The 13,528-nt window shown below is 51.3% G+C and overlaps 1 protein-coding gene across 1 annotated transcript; it reads left to right on the forward strand.

The window, feature by feature from the left end:
• Positions 1 to 1,220: 1,220 nt before the first annotated feature.
• On the forward strand, positions 1,221 to 12,634 carry LOC144145012 (importin-5-like). Its single transcript, XM_077676513.1, has 4 exons — positions 1,221 to 1,328; positions 2,929 to 3,152; positions 7,169 to 7,340; positions 9,860 to 12,634. Exons 1-4 carry the CDS (start codon positions 1,221 to 1,223, stop codon positions 12,632 to 12,634), a joined length of 3,279 nt encoding a protein of 1,092 aa, XP_077532639.1.
• The last annotated feature ends 894 nt before the right edge of the window (positions 12,635 to 13,528 follow it).

A 13,528-nucleotide genomic window follows, 5' to 3' on the forward strand; every position in this document is an offset into this window, starting at 1 on the left:
GGACACAAGTCCAGATTAGCACTCATGTTTCCGGATAAGTACAACGAAGAATGCCATAAATGCCATCAGAAGGCAGGCCTCTCCCACACTGTATGGAACTGCCCGACCATTTGGCAACAGAACAATTACAACACATCAATGGAGTCCTGGGAAGCGGCACTGTCCAGCTCGGACCTCTCCAGTCAGCGAGAACTGCTGGAAAGAGCCAAGCTAGGGGCTTTCGCCACTGGAGTCCTGGAAATAGGATTCCACCCTTAGCTCCACCCCCTCCCCTTCTACCTTTGTTGTGAATAAAGTTTACCACCACCACCACCATATTCTTTGACAGCGGAGCTGTTGTTACTGGCCTTAAGTTCGGCGTTGCAGGAAAAAATACTTTTGTTGTTGTTGTTCCTCTTCCGGTGACACATACCCACGCGGGGATTGGCCAAGAAACGGGGTGGCTTTTTGGGGCTAAAACGCCCACCTCATAGCCCTATACAATCAGCCTGTATACATATATAGGAATTGGGGAAACGGTTACCTAAATACCAAGCAAAGGTCAGGCCCTCATGAGTGCGAGCCTCGCGGCGAACGTCGAGTCCCCGGACGACGATTACTAGCATTGCAACTATACAAATAAACAGTGATACTGAAACTTAACTATATGTCCGCGGCAATGCTCACCTACAACAACTTCGCCATTCAAGTCTTGCGCGTGAGTGCAAGCTTCCCTGAATTTTTTCTGCAAAAGAAAAGCGTCCACTAACGATTTGCAATTTGTAATGTCGTCAGGAGTGGAGGGAGAATGCGTTAGCGCCCCTTCAATCCGGCTTTCGACACGTGAAATAGGCTCCATAAGCGAGGAATAGACATCATGCCACGTGCTGCGTTTTATTATTATTATTTTTTTCGCGTGTGTTTTTTATGTCCATCATATATAACCACCCCTTTCTCATAATAATAAACAGTTCACAGTTTGAGCCTCACCTCGTCTGTTCGTGTGTAATTCCCCCTGTTCTACGTTTTCGTGTCACGCAGCACACCTCCGCACTTCGATGTTATTCTTATAAGCCTGACCTTTTGGCCAATCCCGGCTTCGGTACGGACTATTTCTTGCGGCAGCATACCAACCAATGTACACCTCGCACGACACGCCGGGCTTGCTCGCGCTGCGCGCAGCGCGCGCCGGAACACCGATGAACCAGCGAGCCCGGTTGAACGCCGCTTGAACGGTCGCCATGGCGAAGTCCGAGGCCAAACCCGAGCCTGGCTCGGCTTCCAGCAGCCAAGAACTTCTCGCAGAAGTGGGCGACGAGGAACACCTAGGGTTCAACGACCTTGTCGAGGTAAGTGGCCACAGTGGACGAAAAGCGTCCAACGCGTGTGATGGAAACGAGACGATGTTCTATCAACGTCGAGTCCGCGTTGACAAGAATACAACGGAGGGACCGCAGAACTGGCCGGACTCCTCAATCCCTGGCGTACCTGTGGGGCAGGCCGGCGAGACTTGTAGCGGCCATGGCAAACGGTTTTTGCGCCAAGCATAGCTGCCTACATGGGGAACTGCTTGTAATTATAAGCCGAACACTTAATTAATGTTATAACTGATAACAAGCTAAGAGCGCAGAAAAAACCTAAAAGCAAAATGTTAGCGCCCAAATCAAACGTGCTGGCTTAGTGGTCAAGAAATTGCGGTTCTGAGCACGAAGTCACCATTGCGAAACGTGGCAGTGGAGGGTATTTCCTTCTTGGTGGATGCAGCAGTTAAGATTGCATCGCGAACATGCTTTCGGAGCGTGTTAAAGATCCCTATGAGGCATATTTAATATTTCAAGTGCAGAGCACTTCAGGGGCGGGCTCGCCTTGTAGCTCGCTGCAACGCTCGATGTCAAGAGACTGCTGGAGTCAGGTGGTGTAGCGAGATGGACCCAAGTAGAGCCCGGCGTACCGTCGTCAGGGCGCCCCGCAGAGCCTTCGAAAACCAAGCAATTTAAATATTCATTACCATTCGAAACTCGCCAACCGCTGGCGCTTGTCATACATCTCCCCGTTGTTTATCGCAAAGAAAACTGCAGGTACATTTGAGGCAAAATATATGTAATTAACCTGTATACCACCCGCGTTTTAGTTCGGAAGGCTCGTCGGGTTAGTTTTTGCGACAGTAATAAAAAAAAAAAAGTGACATTGCATAGCCGGCACGTGCGGGAGGAAAAGCAAGCACAAAAAGAACAGAACTCCTGCTGGCGCAGTTTCAGGCAGGCGGCGCGCGAGCACTGCGAAGGCGGGAAATTCGAATTGTATTGGGTGGTAGCAGTGAGCGGATAACGGCGCTACAACCCATTATGGCGAATCACTGCTCCGCACTTCCGACAGCTTTTACGTTGAGTGGAACGGCTTTAATTTTTTAATTCGTAGTCGACAGGCGCTGTTTCGTTGCTCATGGTTTGAGAGAGAGAGAGAGAGAGAGAGAGAGAGAGAGAGAGAGAGAGAGAGAGAGAGAGAGAGAGAGAGAGAGAGAGAGAGAGAGAGAGAGAGAGAGAGAGAGAGAGAGAGAGAGGTAGCCAGATCATTGACCCCTGTCGGGTTGGGTCTGAAGAATTACTGCTTGGTCCTTGGCCAGACGCGCCGCCTGCCCTGAAGGTATTCAAGGCACTGCTGACATTTCTCCGAAGCAGTGGCCTGGCAGCGATACTGTGGTAGGGGCCCGTCTTGAACTGCTATACATGAACTGTATATGTATATAGGCACGTTTTCCTTTCCCATCTCCGTTCCTATGACCCTCTATCGATGCTTTTTCTTCCTCCTTTACCTTCCCACACACAGAATAGCTGGCCAAAGCTCATGGTTCAAACTGCCCAAAACACTGCGCCTTAGAGCTTGTACACGCGCTGCTCTTGCGAAGCGTCCGCTCTCCCTCGGCGCCATCTTGTCTCCTTCGTTGTGCAGGTCCTCCGCGGCATGGAGAGCGACGTCCGGCGCCTGACGCAGGAGTCGTACGACTCCCTGCCCGCCAGCCGCCGAACCCTGTACCTGCTCGGTGCCGTGACCAACGGGGCGCTACCCGCTCACCTGCGAGCTGTGGCTGCCGGGCACCTCAAGCGGCTCCTCGCCGCAGACCTGCAGGCCTCGTACGGCGCGCTGTCCGAGCAGGGCCAGCTACGGCTGCGCAGGTACGCGAGGGGGAAGAGCAGAAAAGGGAAACATTGGCGTGCAAAGCAGCTGTGCAAAAATGCTGAGATATGGGTATCATTTCCCACAACTGTCGACGTCGTTCATTTTTAAAGAGCAAAACAGCGCGAAGGACGGGACAAGGAAGAACAAAAGGACGAAGCGCTGTTGCGCTGTCAGGTAACGCAACAGCGCTTTTGCGTTGTTTTGCTCTTTGAATTTGAATATGCACCCATCAGCCCAAATTTTTACCTTGAATTATCATTCATTTCCTGCACACGGCCACTCAATCTCACAGAGCAGGGGGGGGGCAGTCTATTTAATTGCAGAACATTTAATTGCGGAGGCAGGAAGGGATTGTCTACTGGAGTGGCGCTTCACCTTGTATTTTATGTGAGGGTGGAGCGGCACGAATGTTTCGCACACCATTGCAATCGCAAACGTAAGCGCGCGCGCGCAAACAAAGTTCGTTTCTTTTTGCGAGAAATTAAGAACGTGGGAAACGGCGACAGGTGGTGTGTGTATTCATACGCGCAGAAATAACGCAACGCGCCTCAATTTACTTCTCTTAGCTCTCTTAGCTCTCATTATTACGGAGTGGGCAGTAGAAGTCGGGGGCACTATGGCTAGACAGGATACTGGTAAACTTTCACAGGAGACGAAAGATCTAATTAGGAAACGGCAAACCATGACAATCTCTACCGCAGCTGACAGAATAGAACTAGCGGAGCTTTCGAAGTTAATCAATAAGCGTAAGACAGCTGACATACGGAAGTATAATATGGAGAGGATCGAATACGCTGTAAAGAACGGAGGTAGCCTGAAAGCAGTGAAGAGGCGTCTTGGCGCGAGGAAAAATCAGATGTATGCACTTAAAGATAAGCAAGGCAATGTCATAACAAATAGGGATAAAATAGTCACAGTGGCCGAGGAGCTCTATAGGGACCTGTACAGTAGCCGGGACATCCAGGATAATGCCGAACGAGACAGTAGTTCAGAGGAGATAGACATCCCACCAGTAACGACCGAAGAAGTAAGGAAGGCTTTGAAAGAAATGAAAGGGGGCAAAGCACCTGGTGAGGATCAGATAACAGCAGACCTCTTGAAGGATGGCGGAGAAATTGTACTTGAAAAACTGGCAAACCTGTATACGCAATGCCCAATGACCGCAAGTGTACCGGAATCTTGGAAGAACGCGAACATCATCCTAATCCATAAGAAAGGCGACATGAAGTACTTGAAAAATTACAGGCCGATCAGCTTACTGTCAGTCGTCTACAAGGTACTTACCAAGGTAATCGCTAACAGAATTTCTGCAACCTTAGATTTCAGTCAACCTAAAGAACAAGCAGGGTTCCGTAAAGGTTATTCAACAATGGACCATATTCACACGATCAATCAGGTGATAGAGGAGTGCACTGAGTATACTGAACCCCTATATATAGCCTTCATAGATTATGAGAAAGCATTTGACTCGGTCGAAACCCTAGCAGTCATTCAGTCATTACGGAACGAGGAGGCAGATGATCATTATGTAAGAATACTAGACGATATCTACAATGGGTCTATAGCTACCATCATCCTCCATAAGGAGAGCAGTAAAATTCCTATAAGGACGGGTGTCAGACAAGGAGACACAATCTCTCCAATGTTATTCACAGCATGTTTACAAGAAGTATTCAGAACGTTGGATTGGGAACAGGTGGGAGTAAGGGTTAATGGAGAATACCTCAGTAACCTCAGATTTGCTGATGACGTTGCCTTGCTAAGTAACTCGGGGGACGAATGCAAAGCATGCTTTCCGCACTGGACGAACAGAGTAGAACCGTGGGCCTGAAAATTAATATGCAGAAAACTAAAGTAATGATCAATAACCTCGGGACAGCACAGTGGTTTGAGATAGGTGGCGAGGCAGTGGAAGTGGTCAGCTAATATATCTACTTAGGCCAAGTTGTGACCCCGAATCCCAACCATAAGACAGAGATAATTCGAAGGATAAGAATGGGGTGGAGTTCATTTGGCAGGCATTGTTAGATAATGAATGGCAGCCTACCATTATCCCTGAAGAAGAAAGTGTATGACAGCTGCATCTTACCAGTACGCACCTACGGGGCAGAAACTTGGAGGCTCACTAAGGGGGGTTCAACTTAAATTGGAGACGACTCAGCGAGCAATGGAACGGAAGATGATAGGTGTAACATTAGGGACAAGAAGAGAGCGGAGTGGGTCAGGGAACAAACGCGTGTTGAGGACATATTAGTAGAAATTAAGAAGAAGAAATGGGTGTGGGCAGGGCATGTAATGCGAAGGCAAGATAACCGCTGGTCATTAAGGGTAACAGAGTGGATCCCTAGAGAAGGCAAGCGTTGCAGGGGGCGGCAGAAAGTTAGATGGGCAGATGAGATCAAGAAGTTTGCGGGGATAAATTGGTCACAGTTGGCACAGGACCGAGGTAATTGGAGAATAATGGGAGAGGCCTTTGCCCTGCAGTGGGCGTAGATAGGCTGATGATGATGATGATGCGCCGCTCCTCGTGACGGTCAATGACGTGTCCATCATCACCATAATCATCGTCTGCTTGTGGCCACTGCAGGGAGAAGACTGCTGCTAATGTTTCCTTGGCGTGTTAACGCTTGCGGGGTGGTAGTGTTACTGGGGAGAGGGGAGACCTTACAAAGAGCGGAATACAACTCTGTCATAGTAGTTCAGAGCCCGACAGTTTCCCTTCGCAATCGTTCCCGCCGTCACTCTATAGCAGTGGTGTGTGACAAGTAATTTGTTAATCGGTCCGTGCTGTTGGCGTGCGTATCGAGGTTGCTGGAGCACGAAGAGAGCTCAGGCGGAGAAAGATTTGCTCGCAAGAAAGAACCTTTCATTGTGGAGGCTGAAGTGCCATAAACAAATTAAGGCAGGTACTAGCCGAGGATGAAGTGTAAAAATGTATTCAAACTATTTACATTGAAGAGGTTAGACCACCGCTAGCATTCAGCGCAGCTAACATCGCACCAAGTCTGGTCTTCTTCTTTCACGGACCCTCAGCTTCCAATCGTCTTCCTTCTCTTCCCTAAGCAGCCACTTTTGTCCATGCCCTCTTAGGCACCCTGTGGCATAACCTCCGCAATGCTGGAAGCGTCGTTTTGGAGCTAGAAAACAACCCATTTCCGGTGGCTTGTACGGGTTGAGGCGTACCAATACAATAAAACACATCGTATACATCCCGAAGAGATGCTTGAATGAGAAGCTACGGAGGAACCTTAACTTTTCATTGTGATGTGAGAATGCGCGAGCGTCACTTTGCGTCAAGTTGTGAAAGCACATATATGGGACGTCGCTGCCAATGAGATTTTACGACCGCGCAGCAGCTGTCATCGCCATTAGCCAATGCCATTGACTGTGCACAGGGGAATCAGGACTGAGTATGTTGGCGTCGCAGTGAAATGAAAATTGCTAACTCGGCCGTGAGTTTCTGACGGCGTCTGTTGTTGTCACCGGCCAATCCACCTGAGAGGGTATGTTGTTAGGCTGCATTTTGCCTTAACTTTAGGTGACCTTAACACTGAGCATAACCGCGCACCAAACAGCGCCATAATGATTGCACTTAAAGCTGCGGGCACCCGTTGACGGCGTTCGACCTCAAAGCATAAAACTAGGGCTAATGTCGGGCCGTCGCATACTCAACAGGCATGTCAGGCTGCGGCGGCATATCGCTGTTCACAGCAACGTGGGAATCGGTGAATGGGCCATGAGCCTTTGACGGCTGTTGTCATCGTTACTGGCCAATCCACCTGCGTAGGTATGTTAGCCCGTCGCAGACAATGGAAATGTTTGACAAGTTTCGATTAAACGTTCTGGTATACCCCTACTCCAGGACGCCGCATTTTTCGCCAACTGAGCCAAGTAGCGCGTAAATGTGCTCCCTCGCCAAAACCCCATGTTTGCTCGAGGTCCAAGCCATGCACGTATGACCAACCGAACTCCCAAGTTTCGGTGTTGCCTGACCGTTCAAGACTCCCCGCAGTGGCCTGCTGTTGACCGCCTCCAGTGGCGACCTGGACGGGAGCGTGCGCCACAAGCTGTACGAATGCATCGCGCAACTGGCCCTCAGACTCGGTGAGGGAGCGTGGCCCGAGCTCCCGGAGTTCCTGTTCGCACCGGCCACGAGCACCGCCCATAAGATGGCAGCCATGGGCGTACGGAGCTGTATTTTCTCATAAGCCGCACGTACTCCACCTGTGACCATCAGATGCTTTTTTGAATGCGAGCAATATTTTTGTCTGTCTGTCTGTCTGTCTGTCTGTCTGTCGATTCCGCCACCCGATTCAGCCTTCAAGGAAAAGTTTATTAACGTATTTCATACCTGTCAATATGTCGAGAAAAAGATAAAAAAAAAGCCATATTTGAGATATAACATCAATACAAAACTGGTACTGGCAGTGTTTGATGGAGGCAAAAAGCAAAAGCGCCTGTTTGTGTTCGAGATTTCGGCGCGCGTTAAAGATCCCCAGGTTGTTACAATCAAGCCGGAGCCCTCCATTACGGCGCGCCTCATCGCCTGTGTAGCGTCGGCGCGTTAACCCTCGCAATCAATCAAATCATTACTAGCAGTGTTATTTTAATTGGGAATAGCTGTTTGCTTGATTGAGATTTACGACCGCAAATAAAAACAAATACGCGCTGGAAACAATGTTTTGGTCCAAAAACACAAAAATGGCTCGCGCCCGAGCCCATGGTGGCAGTGAAGTCTAACAGTAACAAAAGGTTCCAATAGGGGGTGCGCAAACAGTGGAACACGAGAAAATTGAATTGTCTTCAGCAAACCTCTATCATCGTGTTGTCGTGGGAGGATGGAGACGGGAGGGGCAGATTAGCGTCGCTAAATAAAGGTTTTTAGAGTATCGGCACTTCTTTCTCTCGTTGTTATGTATCCGGGATTGTCATTGGTCGGTTGGCACCACGTGATATTTGTTTACATATGGGCGCAGGCATTTTGTTTCTGGGCGTATCTCTCTCTCTCTCTCTCTCTCTCTCTCTCTCTCTCTCTCTCTCTCTCTCTCTCTCTCTCTCTCTCTCTGCTGCGCGGACGCTAGAGCGGCCAGTCACACTCTGTCCGTCACAACCGGCGGCGGTTTCGTTGGGAGAGATGGCAACACTGCAAGCTAGAAACAAAATGGCCCCCAGAGGCTTCTGTGTGCACGAAGTGATGGTACTTTTAAGCGTAGCTTATTTAGTGACACTAGGGCAGATCGTAAGAGGTGGGCGGAGGAGAGAAGAAACATTTACGTGGCAGGGGCGGGAGACGACTCGTCTTCCTACGACGTTTGCAGCGAAGTGAGCAGATACGTGGCCAATATTTTATCTATGCCCATAGATACGCCTCCTAGCCAGTCTGTCCTCGTAACAAAAGGATCTAAATCCACGCTGCGCGCGCACGGAGTGGCAGTACACGCGTCTTCACATTCACACCAAGGCTATAGAGCACTCACTAACTTTTTTTTGAAGTGGCGTACTGCAGGCACTCTGACGGTTATGATTGCATCGTAAACAGTTTATAGGGGCCGTTAGTCTCGACAATAGTCAGCCACCCGGCCAAAAGCCAACAGAAGTCTTGAAGGAGAAGTTTATATAACGTAAAGGACTACAACATCGACAGCGTGCATATTAAAGTGTTTACTAAGAACTTGCGTGGGAGTTGCAATATACAACAAAAATAATTGGCACCGATCATTCCACAACGGCTGAAGGCAACGTCGAGAGTATGAATGAGTTAAAGTTACGTTGCAAATCTCGTACACAATGCTGTCTCATATCGTAACCAACCAGCGTAGGGGTTTCTGCAACATTTCTTCCTCTATACAATATTTAACAATTCGAAATAGTTACATGCAATCCTTCCACGGAAATCTTAAGTACTTTCAATTACATTTTCGAGTATTACCCCAAGCCAAACACAAGTTGCCGGAAATGAATGCTGTCTGTAATTATTTCTTGATTCGAAAGGGAAGGATCGAACCCGATGATGTTCATGTATCTACCCTTGCATTATCGATCGCTGTGCACAGCATTGGAAAAACGTCAAAGGAACTGAGAAGTAAATTAGTCAAACTTTTTATTTTTAGCTCTTTACTAATGTGCCAGCACAGTGATTACCAAATACGAAGAAGATGGCGAAGGGGCGATGACATTTTAAACGCTCTTAAAATGTGTGTATGGTTGCGCTACCAGACAAACCGATTGGCTGACACTGAATATTCTTCTCTGGTTCCCTAAAAAGCTCCCTTTGTACACAAGGTACTGAGTGTTTTTTTTTTTTGTCTGTACCCATGTTCTGGTTGTCTAAGCCTCCGTGACGCTGCTTTCACGTAGTTAGCGTCAATCAACCGCTAACATCGCCGTCACCATTGAATGTATTCCCTCTCTCCCCGGAGTCGTCTCGTGAGTAAGTTGGAGTCACGAGGTGTCTAAATAATTTCATTGCTCTCCCCTTTGGCGCAAGTTAACTTAGCTGTGTAACCCTACGCGCAACACTATTATTACGCAAAAGTTACCGATGTTTTCTCGCATATAGCCGCGCAAGAGTGGGCTGCACCCAAGCTAACCAAATAAACTTGGCCTTTATGGTTACGCGGGTTGGTGGCAGATTATGAACGCGGATGTGCGGTATGCCTGCTGGGATCGTGACCTGAGCAATGACTTCCTGCATTCCGTGCAGGTGTACGCCGAGGCGCCCAGCGTGTTCGCGCGCCAGCGCCGGGCGTACCTGCGAACGGCGAGAGACACTCTCGTGTCCAAATTGGAAGACAAGACTGCCAGCCACGAAAATCGGACAGATGCCGCGGTCACACTATGCTCGCTTCTAATAGAGAACTACAACACTGACGGCGCGTGGCAGGTCCTGGCCGATTCCGTGACGGCAATGATTCGATACCTGGCCTCCTGTCTCGAGAGGCCCTGCGAAGAGCGCCTGCTGGCGTGCTTCGTGGAGTTGGCAGGACGCTGCCCTGAGCTGCTGAAGCCTCATCTTGACGACCTGGTGGATTTGTGCCTGCAAGTAATCGGCGATCGAGCTGCCCCCGACATCTGGCGCCATCAGTGCATGGAGACCATCGTGGCGCTATCGGAGTCGTCGCCGGTCTTGATGCGCGCGCTGGATCCAGCGCGTCTGTCCCAACTGGTCTCTCGCCTGTTCCAGATGATCGCGGAGGGACAGGACCAGCTGGGCGCTTCCTTCGGGGACGAACTGCAGAGAGAGTCTCTGGTCGCCGAAGAGGCCCTTCTTCGACTGTCCTCCAGCCTGAAAGGATTCACCCTGATCCCCACGGCAGCCGACAGGATTTGCACCATGGTCGGCGGCAAGGACTGGAGAGAGCGCTACGCAGCGCTGACCGCACTCAATGCGCTGTGCAGTGAGGAAGCGCTTCCTCGGTTCGCCGGCCGCGTCCCCTCCGCCGAACGTCTGGTGAGCAGCAGCTTCGTCCCGGTACTTACGTGCCTGCGCGACCCGGAGCCTAAGGTTCGCCACGCAGCCAGCACGGCCATCGGCCACATGGCAATGCGCTTCTCGGCAGAGTATGCGCGCCGTTCGCACGACAAGGTCATCCCAGAGCTACTGGAAATCTTGACGCTTGAAACGCAGCCGAACGTGGTATGCAGCGCGACGGAGACGTTAGAGGAGTTTCTTTCGGCCTGTCCTCAAGATCTCGTCGTCGCTCACCTGGAAGCCGTTGTAGGCAAGCTGAAAGGCCTGATCAACACGAGGGCGCGGTATTTAATCGACAGCGGAACTGCTGGATCGGCGGTAACAGAAGCTGCCTTACAGACCATGGCAACAGTGGCGCAGCTGGTCCAGGCGAACTTTCGAAACTTCTACGACGTTTCGATGCCCGCTGTGCGAGAGCTAATCACCTATCTGAGCGCGACGGGGAACGAGCAGGTGCGGTGGCTGGCGCTTCACAGCGCCACTCGAATTGGTCTAGCCGTCGGCAAGGAAAAATTCCTAGAGGACGCCGCCACTGTCACGAGAGCCGTACTCGATTTGTTGGCTAGCGCGCAGTACCGAGGTAGCGGCCGCCTTCTGAGCCGCGCCATATCGGTCGCGCACATGACGAGTAGAATTCTCGTCGCAGACGGTGAAGACTTCATGCGGGAACTGCTTCCAGAGGTGTTCAAGCTTCTCGCACTGCACGACAGCGGTCTCGTGGAGTGTCAAGCGGCCGTGTGCAAACTGCTTTCCTGGTATGCGCTCCACACTCCCCGTGCCTTGGCCCCTTACGGCAACGAAGCGATCGAGCGTGTTTTACCCTTACTCGCGGCCCCGGGATGCACGGTGAGAGCGGCCGCTGCTGAGTGCCTGCCCCAACTACTGGCGAACGCAGCTGTCCAGACGACTGAAGAAGGCGTCCAGACTTGGGTGCAGATTCATATGGCACTGACAGCAGCCATCGAGCGAGAGAACGAGCTAAATGCTCTTCTTAGCGATGTCTGTGGCCTGGAAGCATTGCTTGGCTTAGTCAGTCTGCAGCGTCTGCCTGCCGACCAGATCGACGCAACGACTCTGGCCCTTGACAAGTGCTTCAAGTTTTACTTCCGCTGGCGCTCCGATGAAGATATAGAGAGCGTTGGAGCGGAGAGTTACGAATCTGGCGGCGAAGGGCAGGACCGACGCGACTATTTAAACAAGGTACTCTTACACGTAGTCGCAGACATCCTCTGCACGTTGATCGGCCTTCTCAAGGACAGCTACTTCACGTTCTTCGACCACCTCGCTCCACTGGTGTCGAAGCTCTTGACCAGGCAGCGGGCGTGGACCGAGCACCTGGACGGGCTGGCGGTTTTTAACTCCGTCCTCAGTCTCGGGTCGCCTGGGTGCGTCCGATATCGCTTCTATTACCTCCCGGGAGTCGTGGAGCATCTTGAGAGCAACGTGGCTTCAGTGAGAAATGAGGCGGTCAGGGCTGTCGGCACGCTGGCAGACGTGGGAGGGAACACTTTCGGCCCCGAGTGCCTGAGCGCGGTGCCTGCTCTCATTGCCATCATGGCGAATCCGAAGTCCCGAAGCCCGGACGAGTCACTCAGCTTCGAGGCTGCTGTCATCGCCATGACCGCCATTCTCGAGCACTACTGGACTCCGTTGGGCGACGTGATGCGGCTGGACGAACTCTTCCCGCGGTTTCTCTCCTGGCTCGGTCTGCTGCGAAGTGCCAACTGGCGGAGACCTCTGGAGCTGCTCTGCTCGTTGCTCGAGAGGGACGAGCCGGTTGTGATGGCTGACCAGGCCCACGTGGTTCAAGTGCTGATGGACGCGTTCGCGAAGAATCGCGTAGTCAAGGGTTCGGCGCTCGGTGGACGCGTGATGGCCTGTCTGCGTCGTCTGAGGCAAAATTCTCTGCCCATAGAACAGCGAGACGCGCTTTCTGACTTCCTCAGTGGAGACGCCGAGCACTGCCTCACCCAGTCTGTCGACTGTGGCTCGAAAAGTGTGGCCTAACTAGCCGACACCTGCCACGTGCCGATATACCGAGCGCTCAATAAAACGCCACTACTCTTTACTCGGCCACTAAACCTTTTACAGAGCTCTTAATTGTAAAAAATTTCCCCGCATTTCCCCGAGGGGAAGAATGTGAAAGTGCGAATGCAGGAGTTGAATTTGCGCGGTTCGGCAATGTTCGCGAAAGAGAGATCACACACACACACACAACTACAAAGAAAGAAAGATGCATTTATTCACAGACACCTATTTGTGTTGTCGTTGTACTTGATTGCTAGAGCGGATCTCAGCTTTGAAATTTCGTGTCAGTACTCCTTTAAGCGGGTGCATTAGCCCTTCTCACGCCCGATTCCTGGCCAATCCCCCACGTGGGTATGTGCCATGCACAGACACCTATTTGTGTTGTCGTTGTACTTGATTGCTAGAGCGGATCTCAGCTTTGAAATTTCGTGTCAGTACTCCTTTAAGCGGGTGCATTAGCTCTTCTCACGCCCGATTCCTGGCCAATCCCCCACGTGGGTATGTGCCATGCACAGACACCTATTTGTGTTGTCGTTGTACTTGATTGCTAGAGCGGATCTCAGCTTTGAAATTTCGTGTCAGTACTCCTTTAAGCGGGTGCATTAGCCCTTCTCACGCCCGATTCCTGGCCAATCCCCCACGTGGGTATGTGCCATGTCAGCGGCCAGGCAGCGCGCGCCCATCTCCCCCCGTTGCCAAGGAAGACGAGGAGATTCCTGGCCAATCTCCCACGTGGGTATGTGCCATCTCCCCCGTTGCCAAGGAAGACGAGGAGCGCGTGCACCCGCAGCTGTTGCTATGTGGACGGACGGCGGTCAACGGAATTCAGGGTCGCTTATAAAGTGCACTCGCACTTAAAATGCTGAACAAAGC

Source organism: Haemaphysalis longicornis, unplaced genomic scaffold (genome assembly GCF_048455015.1).
Source record: "Haemaphysalis longicornis isolate Haplotype H1 unplaced genomic scaffold, Haemaphysalis longicornis Haplotype H1 scaffold_7, whole genome shotgun sequence".
In the NCBI taxonomy this organism is placed as follows: domain Eukaryota; kingdom Metazoa; phylum Arthropoda; class Arachnida; order Ixodida; family Ixodidae; genus Haemaphysalis; species Haemaphysalis longicornis.